This window comes from Mobula hypostoma, chromosome 8 (assembly GCF_963921235.1).
Source record: "Mobula hypostoma chromosome 8, sMobHyp1.1, whole genome shotgun sequence".
NCBI classification, from domain to species: domain Eukaryota; kingdom Metazoa; phylum Chordata; class Chondrichthyes; order Myliobatiformes; family Myliobatidae; genus Mobula; species Mobula hypostoma.
Genome location: NC_086104.1, coordinates 51992830 through 52012853, shown reverse-complemented (window position 1 = coordinate 52012853; position 20024 = coordinate 51992830). Strand labels below are relative to the sequence as shown.

General features: G+C 43.6%; 1 protein-coding gene across 3 annotated transcripts in view; it reads left to right on the top strand.

Annotated features, from left to right (window-relative positions):
- Window positions 1-14938: 14938 nt before the first annotated feature.
- Window positions 14939-20024, top strand: part of fshr (follicle stimulating hormone receptor) — a 193559-nt gene continuing 188473 nt past the window's right edge. For all 3 annotated transcript variants that reach the window (XM_063055836.1, XM_063055837.1, XM_063055835.1), the window contains exon 1: window positions 14939-15625. In XM_063055836.1, the coding sequence (XP_062911906.1) occupies window positions 15465-15625 (161 nt within the window). In that variant the 5' untranslated portion in view covers window positions 14939-15464. The remainder of the gene's footprint in view (window positions 15626-20024) is intronic.

Genomic DNA, 20024 nt, shown 5'->3' with positions numbered 1-20024 from the left:
GAAGGCCCTTCTAACGTCCTCCTTGGTGACGGTTCATCCGGAGGGAGCGGGACGCTCCTCTTCTGTTCAAATCTTACATAGAATACGTTAAGTTCATCAGAAAGAGAAGCGCCACAGTTATTGATATTCCCAGCCTTTTCTTTGCGCCCAATGATCTCATTTAGACCCTTCTATAGTCTACTGGCATCCTTCTGGTTAGCCTGAGCTTCCAACTTGGCTCAATGTTGCCTCTTTGCGCCCTTAATGGCTTTCTGGAGTTCATGCCTGGATTCTGTGTAGTGACTGGTATCCTCGGACCTAAAAGCCGCAGCCCTAGCCTTTAAAAGGGACTTGACCTCGTAATTCATCCAAGGTTTCCGGTTAGGGAATACCCGGATCATCTTGCGAGACACACAGTCCTCCGTGCATTTCCAAATAAAGTCCGTGACAGCTGAGGCATACTCATCGAGGTTAGCTGCCGAGTCCTTGAATACTGACCAGTCCACTGATTAAAAGCAGTCACGGATGGCCTCATCCATTTACTCTGTCCAATGTGACACTACTTTTGACACCGTGATCTCCCGCTTCAGATTCTGTTTGTAAGCCGGGAGGAGGAGTACGGCCTGATGGTCCAATTTTCCAAAGTGAGGTCGTGGGACGGAACGGTAGGCATCCTTAACTGCTGTGTAGCAGTGGTCAAGTATATTCAGGCCTCTAGTGAGGCAGGAGACATGTTGGTATGACCACAGACCACTGACTGGCAGAAAACAGTACGTGTGCTTGCAGCAGTGTGTGTCCGACAGAGTGATCAGCAGCACTGGGGCTCCACAGGGGACTGTCTTGTCTCCCTTTCTCTTCACCATTTACACCTCGGACTTCAACTATTGCACAGAGTCTTGCCACCTTCAGAAGTTTTCTGATGACTCTGCCATAGTTGGATGCATCAGCAAGGGAGATGAGGCTGAGTACAGGGCTACAGTAGGAAACTTTGTCACATGGTGTGAGCAGAATTATCTGCAGCTTAATGTGAAAAAGACTAAGGAGCTGGTGGTAGACCTGAGGAGAGCTAAGGTACCGGTGACCCCTGTTTCCATCCAGGGGGTCAGTGTGGACATGGTGGATGTTTACAAATACCTGGGGATACGAAATGACAATAAACTGGACTGGTCAAAGAACATCGAGGCTGTCTACAAGAAGGGTCAGAGCCGTCTCTATTTCCTGAAGAGACTGAGGTCCTTTAACATCTGCCGGACGATGCTGAGGATGTTCTACGAGTCTGTGGTGGCCAGTGCTATCATGTTTGCTGTTGTGTGCTGGGGCAGCAGGCTGAGGGTGGCAGACACCAACAGAATCAACAAACTCATTTGTGAGGCCAGTGATGTTGTGGGGATGGAACTGGGCTCTCTGACGGTGGTGTCTGAAAAGAGGATGATGTCTAAGTTGCATGCCATCTTGGACAATGTCTCCCATCCACTACATAATGTACTGGTTGGGCACAGGAGTACATTCAGCCAGAGACTCATTCCACTGAGATGCAGCACAGAGCGTCATAGGAAGTCATTCCTGCCTCTGGCCATCGAACTTTACAACTCCTCCCTTGCAGGGTCAGACACCCTGAGCCAATAGGTTGTCCAGGACTTATTTCATAATTTACTGGCATAATTTACATAGTACTATTTAACTATTTATGGTTCTATTACTATTTATTATTTATGGAGCAACTAACGAAAACCAATTTCCCCCAGGATTAATAAAGTATGACTATGACTATGACTATGTATAACTTTGGCAGCACCTTTCTGAGGTTGGCCTGATTAAAGTCCCCGGCTGTAATGAGCAAAGCCTCTGGACACCTGGTCTCAAGTTCACTGATGTTGGCATACAGTATGTTCAGAGCACACTCCACGTCCACCTGGGGGGGAATGTAGACCGCTGTCAGTATGACCGAGGTGAATTCCCGTGGCAGAAAGTAGGGACGACACTTCACTGACAGGTGTTCCAGGTCCAGGCTGCAGGAGCTTGTCAGTGCCACTGTGTCCGAACACCACGCAGTGTTGATCAGTAGGCAGACACCACCTCCCCTTGTCTTGCCTGAAGACGCCGTGTCATCCATCCGATGGATCGAAAATCCCTCTGGTCGGATGGCACAGTCGGGGGTGGCAGAGGAGAACCAGGTCTCGGTGAAACAGAATACATAGCAGTTCTGCATCTCCCTGCAGTAAGTGAGTCTCCCTTTGAGATCATCCACCTTGTTCTTGATGGCTTGCACATTAGCTAGTAGGATGGTGGGCATAGAGACCCTGAAGCCCCTCAGCTTCAATCTGACCAGCAGCCCAGCTCTTTTCCCATGCTTCCTCGGTAAATAGTGCATCTTTCCAGGTTTCCATCGATGCAGTGTGTTGTTGTCAGCTCTTTGTGGTAGGTCGACGCGTCCCGCGGGGATCGATCGGCGGGTCGCATCGTCGGACACTCCGGGTTGAGCCGAGTAACGGGGGAGGCTCCGCTGCCACTTCCAGCTGCCGGGGACCCGGGCTGTCGATTGGGTCAGGCCCCAAAGCTGACACTTAATTCCGGATGGCAGGGCTCCTGGCTGAAACAAGTCCTTGAGCCGAGTCACGGTTACGGAGGCCTCTGCTCCAGCCGAGCCTCGGACTCGATTTCCAAGGTCGATGGCAGAGGCCTCACTTCCGGCAGCTGTGGACGTCCACCAATGGGGCTTTACGGTGGTCGCTCCGGGGAAGAGTCTGGGGCACCTTGAGGTCTCCACCATCACTTCTGTGTGGCCGTCTGCTCTGGAGAGGTGCTGGTCAGAATGGGCCGTGTCTTCAAGTGCTCCGGCACGATAGCAGACCGTGGGTCTCCGGGAACATGGTGGGCCTCGCCGGTTGGGTCCAGGTGCGGTCCGGAGTTTCAGAGGCAATTCTGGCACGGTGGTCTCCAGCTGGGTCAGTAGCTTCGCCAGAGTGTTGTTGATCTTGATCTTGCTAGATTGGAGGTTTAGAAGGGTTTCTCAGGTATAGGATAGTGGAGAGGCAGTTTGCTTGGGAGAGCACGCGCAAAGTCGCCAGTTACCGGTGCCATCTTTTTAGAACTGATGATACCACTTACGATGCTTGATTTAACTTTATAAGAGCTGACAGTATTCAAGCCCTGCCACAACTGTCAAGTATTCTTCATTGATTCAAGTTTAGTCCAGAATTACCAATTCTTCCATTTTCTGGAGATTGTTCCTAAATTGCGGAGTCACATTTGCAATTCTTGCAAATAATGGAATATAAATGCAATTAATAGTCTTGAAATAGGGGAAAAAAACAACTGCCAGTCTTTATTAACAATGGTCATAAACATTCAGATTGTCATAACAATCTATCTCATTCACTGATATCATCAACTGAAGAAAATCTTCTGGTTTTACCTTGTCTGACAGATATGTAACTACAGCCCCACGTCACATGACAATTCTTAATTGGACTAGTAAGCTACCGAGTAGAACAATGATGGTCACATTCTAAAAGAATAAAACTTGATGGGTCACCTGGCATTGAACCAAACACCAAATTCAATCACAGCAAAGTTGCCCTCAGTCTATTGCCTAGCAAAGTCCTCCTCAAAATGCTTGGGGATTAGTATCTAAATTGGGGAAGGTCACAAACAACACACTGAAATAGCCACACGAACAGAATCATACTACACAAAACATGTACTGTACTCCTCTATCAGAATCCTTGGGTACATCTTGTCCCAGTGGCAGTACAACCCCACCAGAAGTGATGACACAGTGGTATCATCAGTTCTTAAACAACCCTTGTAACAAGATTACAGAATCTATTCTTGGTGGTGGGTTGTTTATGTCTCCTCATAGAATAGGATTCCTGCTTAACCCACTGCTCTACTCTCTCTATACCCATGAATGTGTGGCTAGGCATAACTGAAACACCATCCATAAATTTGCCGATTACACAGCTATTGTTGGCAGAGTTTCAAATGATGATAAGGGGTGTACAGGAGGGAGATAGATCAGTTGGTTGAATGGGTTGCAATAGCAACCTTGTATTCTATGTCAGTAAAACCAAAGAACTGATCATGAAATTCAGGAATGGGAAGTTGAAGAAACACATACTAGTCCTAATTGAGGGATCAGCTGTGGAAAGAGTGAGCAGTTTCAAGTTCTTGGGTGTCAACATCTCTGAAGATTCACTCTGAGCCCAACATATTGATGCATTTACAAAGAAGGCACAACAGCAGCTGTATTTCATTAGGAGTTTGAGGAGATTTGGTAAAGACGCTCACAAATTTCTACAGATGTACTGTGGAGGGTGTACTGGTCACATCACCGTCTGCTATGGTTGGGCCACTTCACAGGATCAGAAAAAAAAATGCAGAAAGTTGCTAACTCAGCAAGCTCCATCATTGGCAATAACCTTCCACCCCGCCACCTCCACCCCAACAGAAGGTGGGGGGAGGGGAGAGAGAAACTGTCATGATGAGGGCACACTGAGGTTGGAGGAAGAACACCTTATATTCTGTTTGGGTAGCCTCCAACCTGATGGCATGAACATCGATTTCTCTAACTTACGGTGATACCGCGCCCCCCCCCCCCCGCAACCCATGTCCCTTCCTTCACCATTTCCCAACCCCTTTCCCTCTCAGCTCTTTACTTCACTCCTCCCTCTAGGTTTCACCTATCACCTGGTGTTTTTCTCTCCCCTCCCCCCACCTGTTACATCTACTCCTCAGCTTTTTTTCTCCAGTCCTGCCGAAAGGTTTCAGCCCAAAACATCGACTGTACTTTTTTCCATAGATGCTACCTGGCCTGCTGAGTTCCTTCAGAGTTTTGTGTGAGTTGGTAAATCTGAATTAGATAGCCAATGAACCAATACAATTCACAAATTGCCAAAAATTCATGCCACTAAAATCTGTAAATTAACAAATAGTCTGTTAAGTAAAAATATGAAAGGGTAGGTGACATCATGATTATCTTGTGCCATCTGGAAAGTCCTCAACACTTTCTGTGCTCTGAACAACTAGATATGTGAAAAACATTACCACTGAGATCAGCTTGAATACTGTGCTCTGGCTTTTAGTGGTGATGCACTCTTTACTGCCCATCCACGAGTCTGAGTCCTTTGTGGGTACATATTGTGGGAAGTGGCCACCTACAACTTAAGGGTTTGTCAGAAGGATGGGAATGGGTGGCCACTGTAAAGAACAGGAGAATCTGCTGAGTCCATCTGGTTCACAAACTTGTGTTCAGTGATGAGTAATTGTGAGGGTAATGACAGGAGACCATTCAATTGCCTACCCTTTACATTCAATGGCAAACCCTATTTTGAGTTCTCTACCATCAATATCCCGAAGGAGATCACTGAACTACCCACAAGTATTATGGTTATAAGACCAAGTCAGAGGTTTGGTATCCACAAGTGGAAAAAGCACTGAATTGCCAATAAAGGGCAGGATGGAATATTTCTTTTTTGCCTCAATAAAAGAGGAGACAACAATTCTCAGACAATTCAACATATCCAGAAAAAAAGCTGTATTTCTGCATTTTCTCCATCAATGGTGCACTTTTGCCACTTTGTTTATACCATCTACAAATTCCATGCATTTTCTAGCCTAGGCTACTCTGATAGCACATCCCAAACATAAATATCTACCACCAAGGATGGACAAGGGTACTGAGACATGAGAGCACCACCACCCTTAGTTTCCTTTCCAAGTCAGACACCATCCAGATTGCGAAGTCCACTGCAGGTTCTTCACTGACATTGGAGTAAATATCGGAACTTCCTTCCGTCAGCACGCTGGGGTACTTTCACCAGAAAGGCTGCAACAGTTCAAGGAGATGGAGGGCAAGATTTTAAAGGAAGACAGGGAAACTGTCACTGATATTTAGGCTGATCCTTACTCCTTAATCAATATCAATCCAAAACAGATTATCTGTTCATTATTATGGAGACAGTGGAATATTGCTGAGAGTATTTTTCTCTCTACTGCTGTACTTTCCACTTTATAACAGTAACTCTGCTTTTAAAAGCACCTCACGTGCTGCAGAAATTGCTTTAGGGTGACCTGAGGTCATACATTGTGTCAGAAATGCATAACATTCCTTTTATTCCTTCTCACAAGAACATTCCACTTAATACTAAGCTCTCCATCCTCCGAAAATATCAGCCTTTCTGATAATGTGGAATTTTAAACCTGTCTCAAGCTGTGGCTTCATTATTTACAATAGCATTTCCCAAGTTAAATGGCGGCATCCCCCAAAACACCGGAGGTAATTTTTATTTTTAAAAATTAAAGATCTCCTTTGACAGCTTATTTTTCAAAAGACTGTGATGCAATTTGAATGAAAATGAACAATGTTGCTGACTTTGTTTCTAGGAAGATATGGTCTAGTTGTCAATGGCTTTATCAAGGCCTGTGTGAATGAGTGTGTGCATTCAAGAACACACCAGGTATACCCAAACCAAAAACTGTGGATAAAGCAGGATATTTTCAGTATGCTTAGAGCTACATCTGAGGCATTCAAGACCCATAATCCGAAACTACAGACGATGTCCAGGTACAACCTACAAAAGTCTATTCTGGAATTAGGGTACATAGCAAGCATTAACTTCAGCAACTAGTCTCAGCAGCCAACCTTTAAATCTGAATATGGAGTTAGATTAAATTTAAAAAGTAGCCCTGTATCCTGGAACTTAATTGAAAAACTAGACAATGCTGATTAATATTCATTTTGGGTGTCTGGAATGTGGTTGTGAAGAAGGGGGTGTGAAAATTATATGCAATTTAAAGGAAGCATTGAAGATACATTGTAAATATAGAATTGTTCTTTGATCTTTAGCATATAAAATCCCATGTAACATTGAGCTAAACAGGCTTCTTCCTCCAAAAAGGGTCTCAATATGATGCCTGCTGGTTGTTTTTGTTGAGTAAAACACTTCCATATTCATTAACTTTAATGTCTTTCTAATGATTTTATTCACATTACAACAGTGAAAAAACAACTCCAATTGAAATTAGAGATGGACTCAGATGTATGTCAGTTCTGGCAGAGTTTGCAGTCCGTTATTTCCTACAAGGCAAAACCTAACATCATGCATGGCTGTGAGGCTTCACTCTCAGATTAATTCAACACTTTTTGCACACTCTGAAAGAGAGGATAAAACTACACCACAGTGAATCCTGCAGCATATAAGGATCCTGTGATGTTTGTTTCGAGGCTGGCATCAGAGCATCTTTCAATAGTGTGAACCCTCACAAGGCATCAGATCCCAATGGTGTACCTGGTAGGGTACTGAAAAATTGTGCCAACCAACTGGAAGGAGGGTTCAAGGACATCTTCAGTTTCTCACTGCTGCAGTCAAAGTTTCCCATCTGCTTTAAAAAGGCAACGATCATACCAGTGCCAAAGAGGAGCAGATAGAACTGCCTCAACGACTATCGACAATTGCACTCATATCTACTATGAAGAAGTGCTTTGAGAGGTAGGCCATGGCTAAAGTTAACTCCTGACTATGCAAGGACATAGACCCGCAGAAATTTGCCTAATGCCACAACAGTTCGACAGAGGATGCAATATCACTGGCTCTCCACTCGGCCTGGGACAAACTGGACAAGAGCAATACATACAGTACAACATCTTAACAATTCATCAAGAGAAAATCCTTCTTCTCTATAAAAATCTTTTGGCATTCTACATTTTCTGCCAGTTTAGGTGTGATATGGTGCTGTGCTTTATTTCCTTAGTAACAATATGAGTCACATTTGGTAGGATAGAAAGAGTTAATGTTTTAACATATCAGGGCTTCTCAAAACATTTTACTGACTAGTAATTATTAATGACACAATGTGGAATGATAACCTAAAGATATCAGTTCAAATCTCCAAAGAAATCAATGGGCTATTTAAATCAATTAATTAAATAAATTCGTCAACTGAAAAGTGTAATGGCAACAATGAAACATCTGGATATCGTCACAATAAAATTAATATCCTTCAGGAGAGCTATCTAGCCCCATGAAAGCAATATTGGTTGACACTTAGCTGTTCGTTGAGACTCAACCCAAATAAAAAAAAAACTAACCTTGTCAGTAATGTCCATATCTTGTGAATAAATTTTTAAAAAGTAGAAAACACAACAGCTGTACAAGAATACTCTACAAATATTAATTGAAAAGTGTCCAGATAATCTGAATTTGTATTGTTGGTTGTAAGGCAAATATTATCCAGAACATTAGAGAGATTTTTGTTTTTCTTAATGATGTCATCATATCATTCATGCTCATCATAGAGAATTCATGATGATTGGAAAAATACCACATGTAGCAGCAATGTATTCCCCGCATGCAAGCCTAGGTTTTGTGTTCAGGTCCTTAGAATTATGCTTAAACCTCTGCAGTAGTGGACAAGTCCTTCAATGTATCATTTTTATTAGAAAATGGCATTAAATGAAAATCATCCAACTCCTCAGTCCCTACTTTTTTCATTAGTGGGTACCTCCTTGATATTGCTTTGAGAGACATAGAATGGTAACCTAAAGACATCAGTTCAAATCCCAGAAGAAATCAGTGAGTAGAGTTCAAGAGAAACACACAATGCAATAAATGGCAGAACTGGTACTTGTATTTCAGTTTCTGATGGCTCATAAGAAATACATATCCATTATGTTTTCTTCGAATGGGTGCTAATGGCAGCTGCAGCACTTTAGGAATGGTTAGAGCTGAACAGAGTAACTTTCATCAGTGAATACAGTCCATATTCACTATGGCTAGCAAACCACTATCTGCGTTATTAAACAATTGCTTTTCATCCATGCACATGCTTCTATAATATCTGTATGTTCTTGGATATATGATATATCTGGTAGCTACCTAATTTCTTTAAAATACTCCATTCATGTTATAATATTCTGTGCCACGTGAATTCATAATTTATATGTTAACACTTTCACATATGATGCATTCTTTTGCACACGAACACCATATTCCATTAGTATCTCAGAGCTAAGACAACAAGAGGAACGTGCCCTGTAACATCAGCATACTAGTTATAAACATATTATGTTACTGTGGACACCTACAGCTAGACTATATTCAGTGAATCAGAATCAGAATCAGGTTTATTATCACCAGCATGTGTCATGAAATTTGTTAACTTAGCAGCAGCAGTTCAATTCAATACATAATATAGAAAATAATAATAATAATAATAATAATAATAAATAAATAGGTAAATCAATTACAGTATATGTATATTGAGTAGATTAAAAATCATGCAAGAACAGAAATACTATATACAGTATTAAAAAGTGAGGAGGTGTTCACGGGTTCAATGTCCATTTAGGAATCGGATGGCAGAGGGGAAGAAACGGTTCCTGAATCACTGAGTGTGTGTCTTCAGGCTCCTGAACCTCCAACCTGGTGGTATCAGTGAGAAAAGGACATGCCCTAGGTACTGGAGGTCCTTAATAATGGACACTGCCTTTCTGAGACACTGCTCCTTGAAGATGCCCTGGGTACTTTGTAGGCTAGTACCCAAGATGGAACCAACTAAATTTACATCCCTCTGCAGCTTCTTTCGGTCCTGTGCTGTAGCACCCCTCCCTCCCCACACCAGACAGTGAAGAAGCCTGTCAGAATGCTCTGCACGGCGCAACTATAGAAGTTTTTGAGTGTATTTGTTGACATACCAAATCTTTTCAGACTCCTAATGAAGTTGCCATCTTGCTTTCTTTACAACTGCATCGATACGTTGGGACCAGGTTAGATCCTTGGAGATCTTGACACCCAGGAACTTGAAACTGCTCACTCTCTCCACTTCTGATCCCTCTATGAGGATTGGTATGTGTTCATTCATCTTACCCTTCCTGAAGTCCACAATCAGCTCTTTCATTTTACTGACTTTGAGTGCCAGGTTGTTCCTGTGACACCACTCTACTAGTTGGTACATCCTCTCATCACCATCTGAGATTCTACCAACAATGGTTGTATCATCAGCAAATTTATAGATGGTGTTTGAGCTATGCCTAGCCACAGAGTCATGGGTGTATAGAGGGTAGAGCAGTGGGCTAAGCACACACCCCTGAGGTGTTGACCATCAGCAAGGAGGAAATGTTATCACCAATCTGCACAGATTATGGTCTTCCAATTAGGAAGTTGAGGATCCAATTACAGAGGGAGGTACAGAGGCCTAGGTTCTGCAACTTCTCAATCGGGATTGTGGAAATGTGCAACTCTGTTGTGGATAATTCTGCATAATACATTGCAGATTATGGTTGGAATGACTAATACTAAACTGGGTAGACCCCCACTCCTTTCACCTGAAACAATAACATCATCAATTTGTAAGAAATGCAACTATGAGGAAGAAAAAAACAATTTAAAATCAGAAGTTGAAGAAGGCTTTGCATTTACCAGTAAAGATGGCATAACAGTTGTTAAGAAATATAGGTTTTTCAGGATCTGCATGTGGCTAGCAAATTCAGCATTATTACCAACTCTACCTATCTTTCATGAGGTATCTTTTAGAGGTGCCACAGCCCTACAGTGAAGGCACTCCCAAATTGCTGCAGGGTAGGAAGTTAATGAATTAGACCAGCAATGGTGAAGAACCCACATAGATTGCCAATCCAGGATGATGTGTGACTTGGAGGGATACCTGCAATTAATGGTGCTCCCATGCAACTGCTGCCCTTGTCCTCCCTCATGGCAGAGGTTGATAGTTTAAGAATTTCTGTCAGAGTAGTCTAGGTGAATAATTGCTGCACATTTTGTAGTTGGTGCATACTGCAGCCACCATACACTGGTGGGAGAGATAATGAATGTTTCAAGCAGTTGATAAATGTGGATTTTGCAGATTTTTGTTTAACTTGACTAGTGTCAAACTTCTTGTGAGTTATTGGTGTTGTATATTTCAAATGCAAGTGGAGAGTATTCTATTATGTTCCTGATGCGGCTTGGAGATGTTGGAACAACCTTTGGGTTATCAGTGGGTGAATCACTAACCACAGGATACTCAACCAGTCACGATTAGCAATGTGGCTCATCTGTTTGAGTTTCTAGTCAAATAGATTTTGATAGTGGGAGACAATGGCAATGCTGTTGAATATTAATAATATTTAGTGTTTTTTTGAGATGAGCTAGACTCTTGTTGGAGGTGCTCATTGTCTGGCTGTGAGTTGTGCAAATATTACTTCCCCTTATCAGTTTCTGTCGCGTGTCTTGTTGCATGCAGGCATGTGCTATCGGATTTTCTAAAGAGTTGTGAATGGAATTAAACACAGTACAAACATTATTGTTCATTCCTACTTCCAGCCTTCTGGTGGAAGTAACCAATGACCTGGAGTTGAAGTCATTGGATTTGAGTCACAGCTCTGAGAACGTCCTGCAGTGACGTCCCAGGGGTTCAATAATTAACTACCAAGAACCAAATCCATCTATCATTCTCCAAAGTATGACTCCATCCATTGGATTTTTACCCCTTTGCTATCCATTTACCCATTTTACTGAAGACTCCATGAGGCAAAATGACTCTATGTCAAGGGCAGTTAGTGTAAGTACACTTTTGGTATTCAACTCTCTGGCTCATATTGAGTCCAAGGTATAGTGGAAGTGTGGAGCTGAATAGTTCTCGTGAACCCCAAAATGGGTAGGTTCAGTAGGTTATCGGTGAGTAAGTACTGCTTGATAGTATGGTCATTGAAACCTTCCATCACTTTGTGGACAATTGGTAAAAACTCTGCTGTATCAATTCTCCAAGTTTTTGTTTAGATGCCAGTGAAAAACTGCTAAAAATGGAACGTCTTGGCTAGTGGTGCAATTAGTTCTGGAGCACAGATCTTCAATACAACACAAGATCAGAAGGCCATAAGACATAGGAACAGAGTTAGGCCATTAGGCCCATTGAGTCTGTTCCACTGTTCTATCTCAACCCCCATTCTCCTGTCTTCTTCCTGTAACCTTTGATGCCCTGATTAATCAAGAAACTATCAACCTCCATTTTAAATATATACTCAATGATATGGCCCCCACAGCTATATATGACAATGAATTTCACAGATTCACCACACTCTAGCTAGAGAAATTCATCCTCATCTCTGTTTTAAATGGATGTCCCTCTATTCTGAGGCTGTGCCCTCTGGTCTTTGACTCTTCCACTGTAGGAAACCTTACAACATCCACTTTATTAAGGCCTTTCAATAGGTTTCAATGATATCATCCCACCTTTCTTCTAAACTCCACTGTCTACAGGTCCAGAGCTTTCAAATGCTCCTCATATGTTAACTCTTTTATCTCTTGAATCATTCTTGTGAATCTCCTTTGGACTTCCTCCAATGTCACCACATCTTTTATTCAATAAGGAACCCAGAACTGCTCACAATACTCCAAATACTGTCCAACTAAAACCTTATAAAGCCTTAACATTACATCCTTACTTTTATATTCTAGTCTTCTTGAAATGAATGTTAACAGCACTTTTGCCTTCCATACCAACAACTCACCTGCAAGTTGACCTTTAAGGAATCCCGCTGAGAACTCCCAAGTCCTTTTGCACCTCCGATTTTTGAATTTTCTCCCTGTTTAGAAAATATTCTATGCCTCTATATCTTCTACCAAAGTCCATGACCATTCACTTCCTTACACTGTATTCCATCTGTCACTTCTGAGCCCATTCTCGCAAGATATCCAAGCCCTACTACAGATACCCTCTCTCCCCAACACTACCTGCCTTCCACCACCCTTTGTGTCACCTGCAAACCTGGCCACAGAGCCAACAATTCTGTCATCCAGATTATTACAGGGCTGGACATCTGGCATATTGTCTGGCCCTGTAGTCTTTGCTATATCCAGTGCCTTCAGCTGTTTCTTGACATCACATGGAGTGAATTGAATTAGCTGGAATCTAGCTTCTATGAAGGTGGAGACCACAGAAGGAAGCTAACAATAATCATTTATTTGGCATTCCTGGCTGAAAATTGTTGTGAACGTTTATTGTGTGTTGTAAAGAATTGTTCATCTTAAAACCACACATGAAGCTAACAGGATGAAGACTCCTAAAAGCTGTACCATTAGCTATGCTTGTCATAAGGTGGGTGGTGATGGTGGACCCAAATGCAAGACACAGACACTGAAGTATTAGGAACAGGACTAGATTTGTCAAGAAAGCAAGGGAAGAAATGACGCTGGACATTGACACAGGCCCTGGATGAGACTAGGTTTCAGGGCCTGGGCTAGGAACTTAGAACTCCGGAACCAGAGCCTGGACAAGGACCTGGAACCTGGGTCTTGACTTGGAAATGGAATCCAGGTCTAGGTTAGGACTTAGGACTAGGATCTTGGCAAGGACAGGACATGGCTACAGGACTGGACATGGAACTCCTGCACAGGACGAGGCACATAGACAGGACGAGAACACAAAGTACAAAGGATTAGACAAGGTACTTGGATGTGGCTTGGACAGGATGAGGTACTTGGACGTGGCTTGGACAGGACGAGGTTCTTGGACGTGGCTTGGGGAGAAGAGACTCCTGGACAGGACGAGGGAACTCCAGTACAGGACAAAGGAACTCCAGCTCCGGGATGGGCGAGGAATCTCCAGCACCAGGCTGGGCGAGGTACTGCTAGGGCTGGGTGAGGAATCTCCAGCACAGGCCATGGCTCTTGAACTAGATTTGGCTCAGCTCTTGGACTCGCCTTGGTTAGACTCTTGGGTACGGAGCTGGGATTCCTCCTTGGAGCACAAGGCCAGGACCCTTTCTAGGAGGCAGGACTGGGATGCTTTCACAGGGTCAGGACCCTTTCTTGGATGCAGGGCCGGGGTTCTTTCTAGGACACAAGGCCTGGATGACTGCCAAGGACACTTGCCGAGGTAAACTGCTGAGAGACTCCTGGACTGGACGAGAACATGAAGCCTTGACATGGACAGGAATGGAACACAGTGTCTGGAACTTGGAACACAGGAACACAGAACACAGAGCCGGGATGCCTCCTCAGGAACAGGACTTAGGGCCGGTGCTTTACACAGAGTCAGGACCCCTCCTTGGGAACAGGACTTTGGGCCAGGGATTTACACAGAGTCAGGACCCCTCCTTGGGAACAGGAGCTAGGGCTGGGACTCTTCTTTGACACAGACACTAAACACAGGGACACAAAGAGATAGTTCCAAACTAAACGATAGATAGATCCTTAACTTGGTGTGACAAGGCTCCGGTCTCACTCCAGTGGTTGAACTTGATGGGGATGCAGGCCAGGCTTCAGAAGGAAGGGCAAGGGAATGGTCCAGCGAACAATCCCTGGTTTGCAGAGGTATTTAAGTGCTCGCCTGAAATGAGAATCAGGTGCCTCAATTAAGGCACCCAACAGAACAAGGGAGAAAACAGGAAAACCCGGAACAAGGATCAATGGACCAGACAGTGAACCGGAATGCGGACTTCATGGACCGGACCATGACAATGATGGAGCACTCATTTAGTCAACTATGGAAAAATAAAATGCAGGTATAAAACAAATTTTGAAGTTTCTGAAAACATTCACTAGGTCAGGCAGGATCTGATTTAGGATATGCACATATAACATTAAATGCTGCCTTAATTCTTGTTCAGTTGTGGCATTTTCTGTTTTTGTAAGACATTTCTAACATTTATAGCATTTTAAAATTTTTTTATTAAATATTGCATGCATGTCTTGCAGCTCTAAAACATACAGATATTATTAAATTAATTTTTGAGATCCTTTGGGTTTGGACACTCTTGATTCATACACGACAGGTTCTTCAGTTTCCACTCCCTCATTAACCTTTTGTTAATTACTCTCACGCTGTTAACACAATTTAACAATTTTTTGTCAGTACTGATAAACTTCTTTTCCTCTTAGAAAATGTTTAAAATGCTGCATCCAGCAACTTGGACAAGTGCTTAGTGACTTTAAATTTGTATGATTTGTATTGGTAAGTTGTTTTTCAAAGAATGTATAAAATGCAACCATTTAGATTATTTAAAAATATTGTGGTGCTGCACAATAAGTTAATCACTTCACATACTTGTTTTACATTTAGTTGAGTTACAGCGTTGAGCTTTATCAACATGTTTCCCAGCAAGGTCTTAGATTCGCTATATAGGTGATTACCGTCTGTTTAATACCAGGAGAGATATTAAGAGCGTCAGCAATGTTCTTGAAAATACTCTGGATTTTTTTTAAAGTGTGTACGACGAGCGACAGATAAGCGGTCCCAAGGCTTTTGGAGTAAAGGGATGAAGTTAGACCTCCCATAATCCGGTCGGATGCACCGTGCGAATGAAACGGACATTTCCCCACTGGTGTCCCCAACGCCCAGCTCCGCCTCCGGGCTACTGGTGACAATTGAGTTTCTTGATCCAGCTAATACTTTTAAAGAGGATCAATTACTTGCGAGGTGCTAGAATTAACTTTAACTTAGAGACGGAAATTTCTTGGAGCCCGTAAAACTATGTGAAACGCAAGACAATGGCTTGGCTTGTACTGTTGCTGCTTTGGGTGCTTCGAGATCTCGTTTTCAGCGCTAACTGCCCCAAGCTCTGCAGCTGCAGAACGGATAATCGTATCATTTGCCAGGAGAGCAAAGTCAATCGTATTCCAAACGATTTTCCCGGAAGCGTCAGCGCGCTGTGAGTACACAAGTCTTCGTTTTCGTTTTATACTGGTGCAGGCAAAAGTTGTGGGGACCCAAGAGACTAAACTGCAGTAGAACTTCAGTGCCGCTGAACCATTCGTTGACCAAGTCCGACCCTGGCAAGTGAAAAGTGAATGGGGAGGACAGCACAATCGGTTCCTGTGGTTTCTTCAGAATATACAGACCACAGTTGGCAGCTTTATATCTGTAATTACACTGAAGTATCACACTTACAATAATAGTAAACTGAGGGTTTTTTGACAATGGTCAACCATCGATATAGCGGGACAGAACTTTCTAGCTGGTGACGCTTTGCATGATTTCAGTGCTCTGATTTACATAGTGAATCGCATAAGTCTGCCTATATAAAAGAAATTGTGTTAATCTAACGCTCTTTACAACTTCATGACTTGACAGGCAATTAGATTATTTTGCAATGTAGCCACTGTGGTAATTTAAACCGAAGGGACAGCAAACTGTACCCAGCAAAGGTTGCAAAAACGAGCAAATGTGAACTATCAAATCAACTCTTTTAATGAAGTTGACTGTCAAGATCAGTGATGGCCATATAGTTGAAGGATTTTTCTTTTGTGACACCATTATATTATCACCTGAGATGTAGTGAAAAATTTGACATCTTCGAGTCCACATCATTTAAACCACAGCACCTAAGGTCAGGTGGGATAATGCAGTCATATTGTTAAATCCAAAAATTTGAATGCCTTAGTACAACCTCAGGAGCAAAGACTGAATTCATAGCAGTACCTCTTCAAAGTTGTTAATGGTGCCACTTTGCAGTGCAACTTCTATAGGGTTGAACATTGTAGTGTTTATTGTAGGAATCTAATTTGATTGAAACTTGAAGGAATTGATAAGCAGGCAAATGGAGTTAAAAGTTTGAAGATGGTGAAAATTCAGAGGGCTAAGAAAGTAAAATTGTCAAGAGTCAGGCAGAAAAGCATATTGCAGTTCATAAAAATGGAAACATACTAAAATTAATTAACCATCAGTCTTTCCTTAAGCAGGGTCTTTGTTTTGCAGCCATCATGCTGGTGATTTTATTCTCTTGCACAATGCTGAATAACTACACGTTGCTTTTGACATATGTTTTAATGAAGCACATTGCAAAGGTCTTCCTGGAGACACAAGTTATTGTGGGAACGTTTTATTACAGAGCTAATAAATAGATAGTTTATTCTTGGAGAGTAGATATTTCATTGAGAAGGTGCAATGTTAGAGTCAGTGAAACTTCCAAAATAGATCATGGAACATATATATATATAAACATCATTAGTCCCACTTTGTTTCCAAAACAACCATAATCCCTCACCTTCAACAATTTCTCCTTCAACTCCTCCTATTTTCTCCAGACTCAAGCACTACCCATGGGCACCTGCTATACCTGCCTTTTCATCGGCTACGTAAAACTGTCCATTTTCCAAACTTTTCCTAGTAATGCTCCTCAACCCTTCCTTCACTACATTAACAATTACATTGGTGTTGCTTCATTCACCGATGCTCATAAATTCCTTCAATGTTGCCTCCATATTCTACCCCCCCCCTTAAATTAACTCAGTCCATTTTTGGCACTCCCTCCTTGTCATAAAGGGGGCGTTGGTGCGGACCCAAATGCAAGACGCAGACACTGACACTGAAGTACTAGGAATTGGACTAGAGTTAGGGACGAAAGCAAGGGAAGTGGGGAAGAAAGGATGCTGGACATGACACAGGCCCTGGACGAGACAAGGATACAGGGCCTGCGCTAGGACTTGACTAGGACAGTGGAACCAGGACTAAGAACTGGGAACTAGGAGCCTGGCCTTCGACTCTGACCCAGAGACTGGACAAGGACCCAGAACCTGGGTCTTGACTCGGGCTCGGATCCTGGAACTAGGCGAGGACATGACGTGGCTACAGGAATGGATGTGGCTAGGGTTCCTTGAGGCTTGGATTCTTTGTAGCTTGGGTTCTTCAAGGCGAGGACATGATGAGGCTTGGGTTCCTCGAAGCGAGGGCATGACGAGGCTCGGGTTCCTCGAGGCTTGGGTTCCTTGAGGTGAGGGCATGACGAGGCTTGGGTTCCTCGAGGCAAGGATACTTTGAGGCTTGGGTATGGACTCCGAGCCAGAGACTGGGCAAGAACCCAGAACCTGGGACTTGACTCGGGCTTGGACTCCAGAACTAGGTGAGGACAAAACGTGGCTACAAGACGAGGAGAGGCAACAGGACTGGACATGAGAACCCTGGACAGGACAAGGGAACCCTAGCACAGGATGAGGGAACCCCAGCACCAGGCTGGGAAAGGTACTCCTGGGCTGGGCGAGAGACATGGACAAGATGACAACACAAAGCCATAGCTTGGACAGGACAAGATTCTTGGATCGTGGCTGGATGAGACCCCAAAGCCTTGACTTGGTCGAGGAAGAGACAGGAATGCAGAGCCTTGGTCGAGGGAGAGACAGGAACGCAGAGCCTTGGTCGAGCGAGCGACAGGAACGCAAAGCCTTGGTCAAGGGAGAAGCAGGAACATGGAACACAGAGCCGGGACCCCTCCTTGGAAGCAGGATGTAGGGCCGGGACTCAGCACGCAGAATGCAGAACACAACAACACGATTCCCAACACTAGGTAGTAGCAAACGACTGGACCTACCTAGCGAAGGTGAGGACACAAAGACAGATCCGAACACTAGGTAGCGGCATACGGCCGGACCTACCGAGTGAAGGCATGGACACAGGGACAGTTCAAAACAACGATAGACAGTTCCTTATCTTGCTTCAATGATTGAACTAGACAGCGGTGCAGGCAAGGGTTACAGGTGAGACGAGGCGAGGCTTCAGACACAGGTTGCAGGGGCATGGCAAGACTTCAGGAGGAAGGGGCAGAGGAGGGATTCAGACAGAGGGTGAGAACAGGAACAATCCAGCAGCCAGAGGCTGAATCCTGAAGCTATTTATGAAGCCAGCACAAACGAGAATCAGCTGCCTCAACAGAAACTGGGGAAAATTGGAAAACCTGGAATAAGGAACATGGACCAGACCGTGAACCAGAATGCGGATTTCACAGATCGGACCATGACACTCCCCTTTCTCAATCTCCCCCTCTCCATCCCTAGGGAGAAACCGTCTACTAACCTACCATTTCCCATGACTATCTTAACTATATTTCTTCTCAGCCTGTCTCCTATAAAAAAAAACGCTATTCCCTTTTCTTAGTTTATTGGTCTCCATTGCATCTGCTCACAAGATACAGCTTTCATTTCGATATCATCCAGAGATGTCCTCGTTCTTCAAAAATCAGGGTTTCCCTTCCTCAACCACTGATGTTGCCCTCACCTGCATCACCCCCATTTCACTGACATCCACGCTCACCCCCTATCTTCCTGCCATTTTAATGGTGATAAATCTCCTCCTGTACTAACCTACCATCTCATGAGCCTCTACATCCAACAAAACATTTTTCTGCAACTTCTGCCATCACCAAAGGGATTATACCACTGAAAACAGCTTAGCCTCCACCCAACTCTCTGATTTCTGCAGGGATCATTCCCTCAATGATTTCCTTGTCCATTCATCACTCCCCACTAACCTTCCTCCTTGCAAGAGGCCAAAGTTCTACACCTGCCCATTCCCATCCTCCCTCACCTCCATTCAGAGCTCCAATCAGTCTTTCCAGGTGATGCAACACTTCAGCTGTGAACCTGTTGGGGTCATCTATTGTATCTGATACTCCTGATGGTCTTCATTGGTGAGACCTGTTGTAAATTGGGTGACCGCTTAGTCGAACATCTGTGCTTCATTCATCAATTGTTCAAATTCCTGGTGGTCAACCATTTTAATTTTTTTCCCCCATTCACATTCCGACATGTCAGTCCACAGCCTCTTCTTTTGCTACAATGAGGCCACTATCAGGGTGGAGAAGCAACACTTTATATTCCATCTGAGTAGACTCCAACCTGATGGCATGAATATCAATTTTTTATTCCAGTATTTATTTCCCATGCCCCTTTCTTCTTCTTCTATTCAGGCCTCTTCTCATCTGTCTATCACCTCCTGCTGGTGCCCCTCAATCTTCCCTTTTACCCATGGTAGATTCTCCTCTCCTATCAGATTCTTTCCTCTTCAGCCATTTACCTTTCCCACCCAACTGGCTTCACTCGTGAACTTCTAGCTATCCTCTTTCCCCTCCCCACCTTTTTATTTGAGCTAATTCCCGCTACCTTTCCAGCCCTGAAGGATAGTCTCAGTCTGAAATGTCGACTTTTTATTCATTTCCATTGATGCTGCCTGACCTGCTGAGGTCCTGCAGCATTTTGTGTGTGTTATTTTGGTAATTCTGTTGTTTTTCTTTCTCACAAACTAAATAAGGGAAAGTTGCTACTGACACAATTGCATAC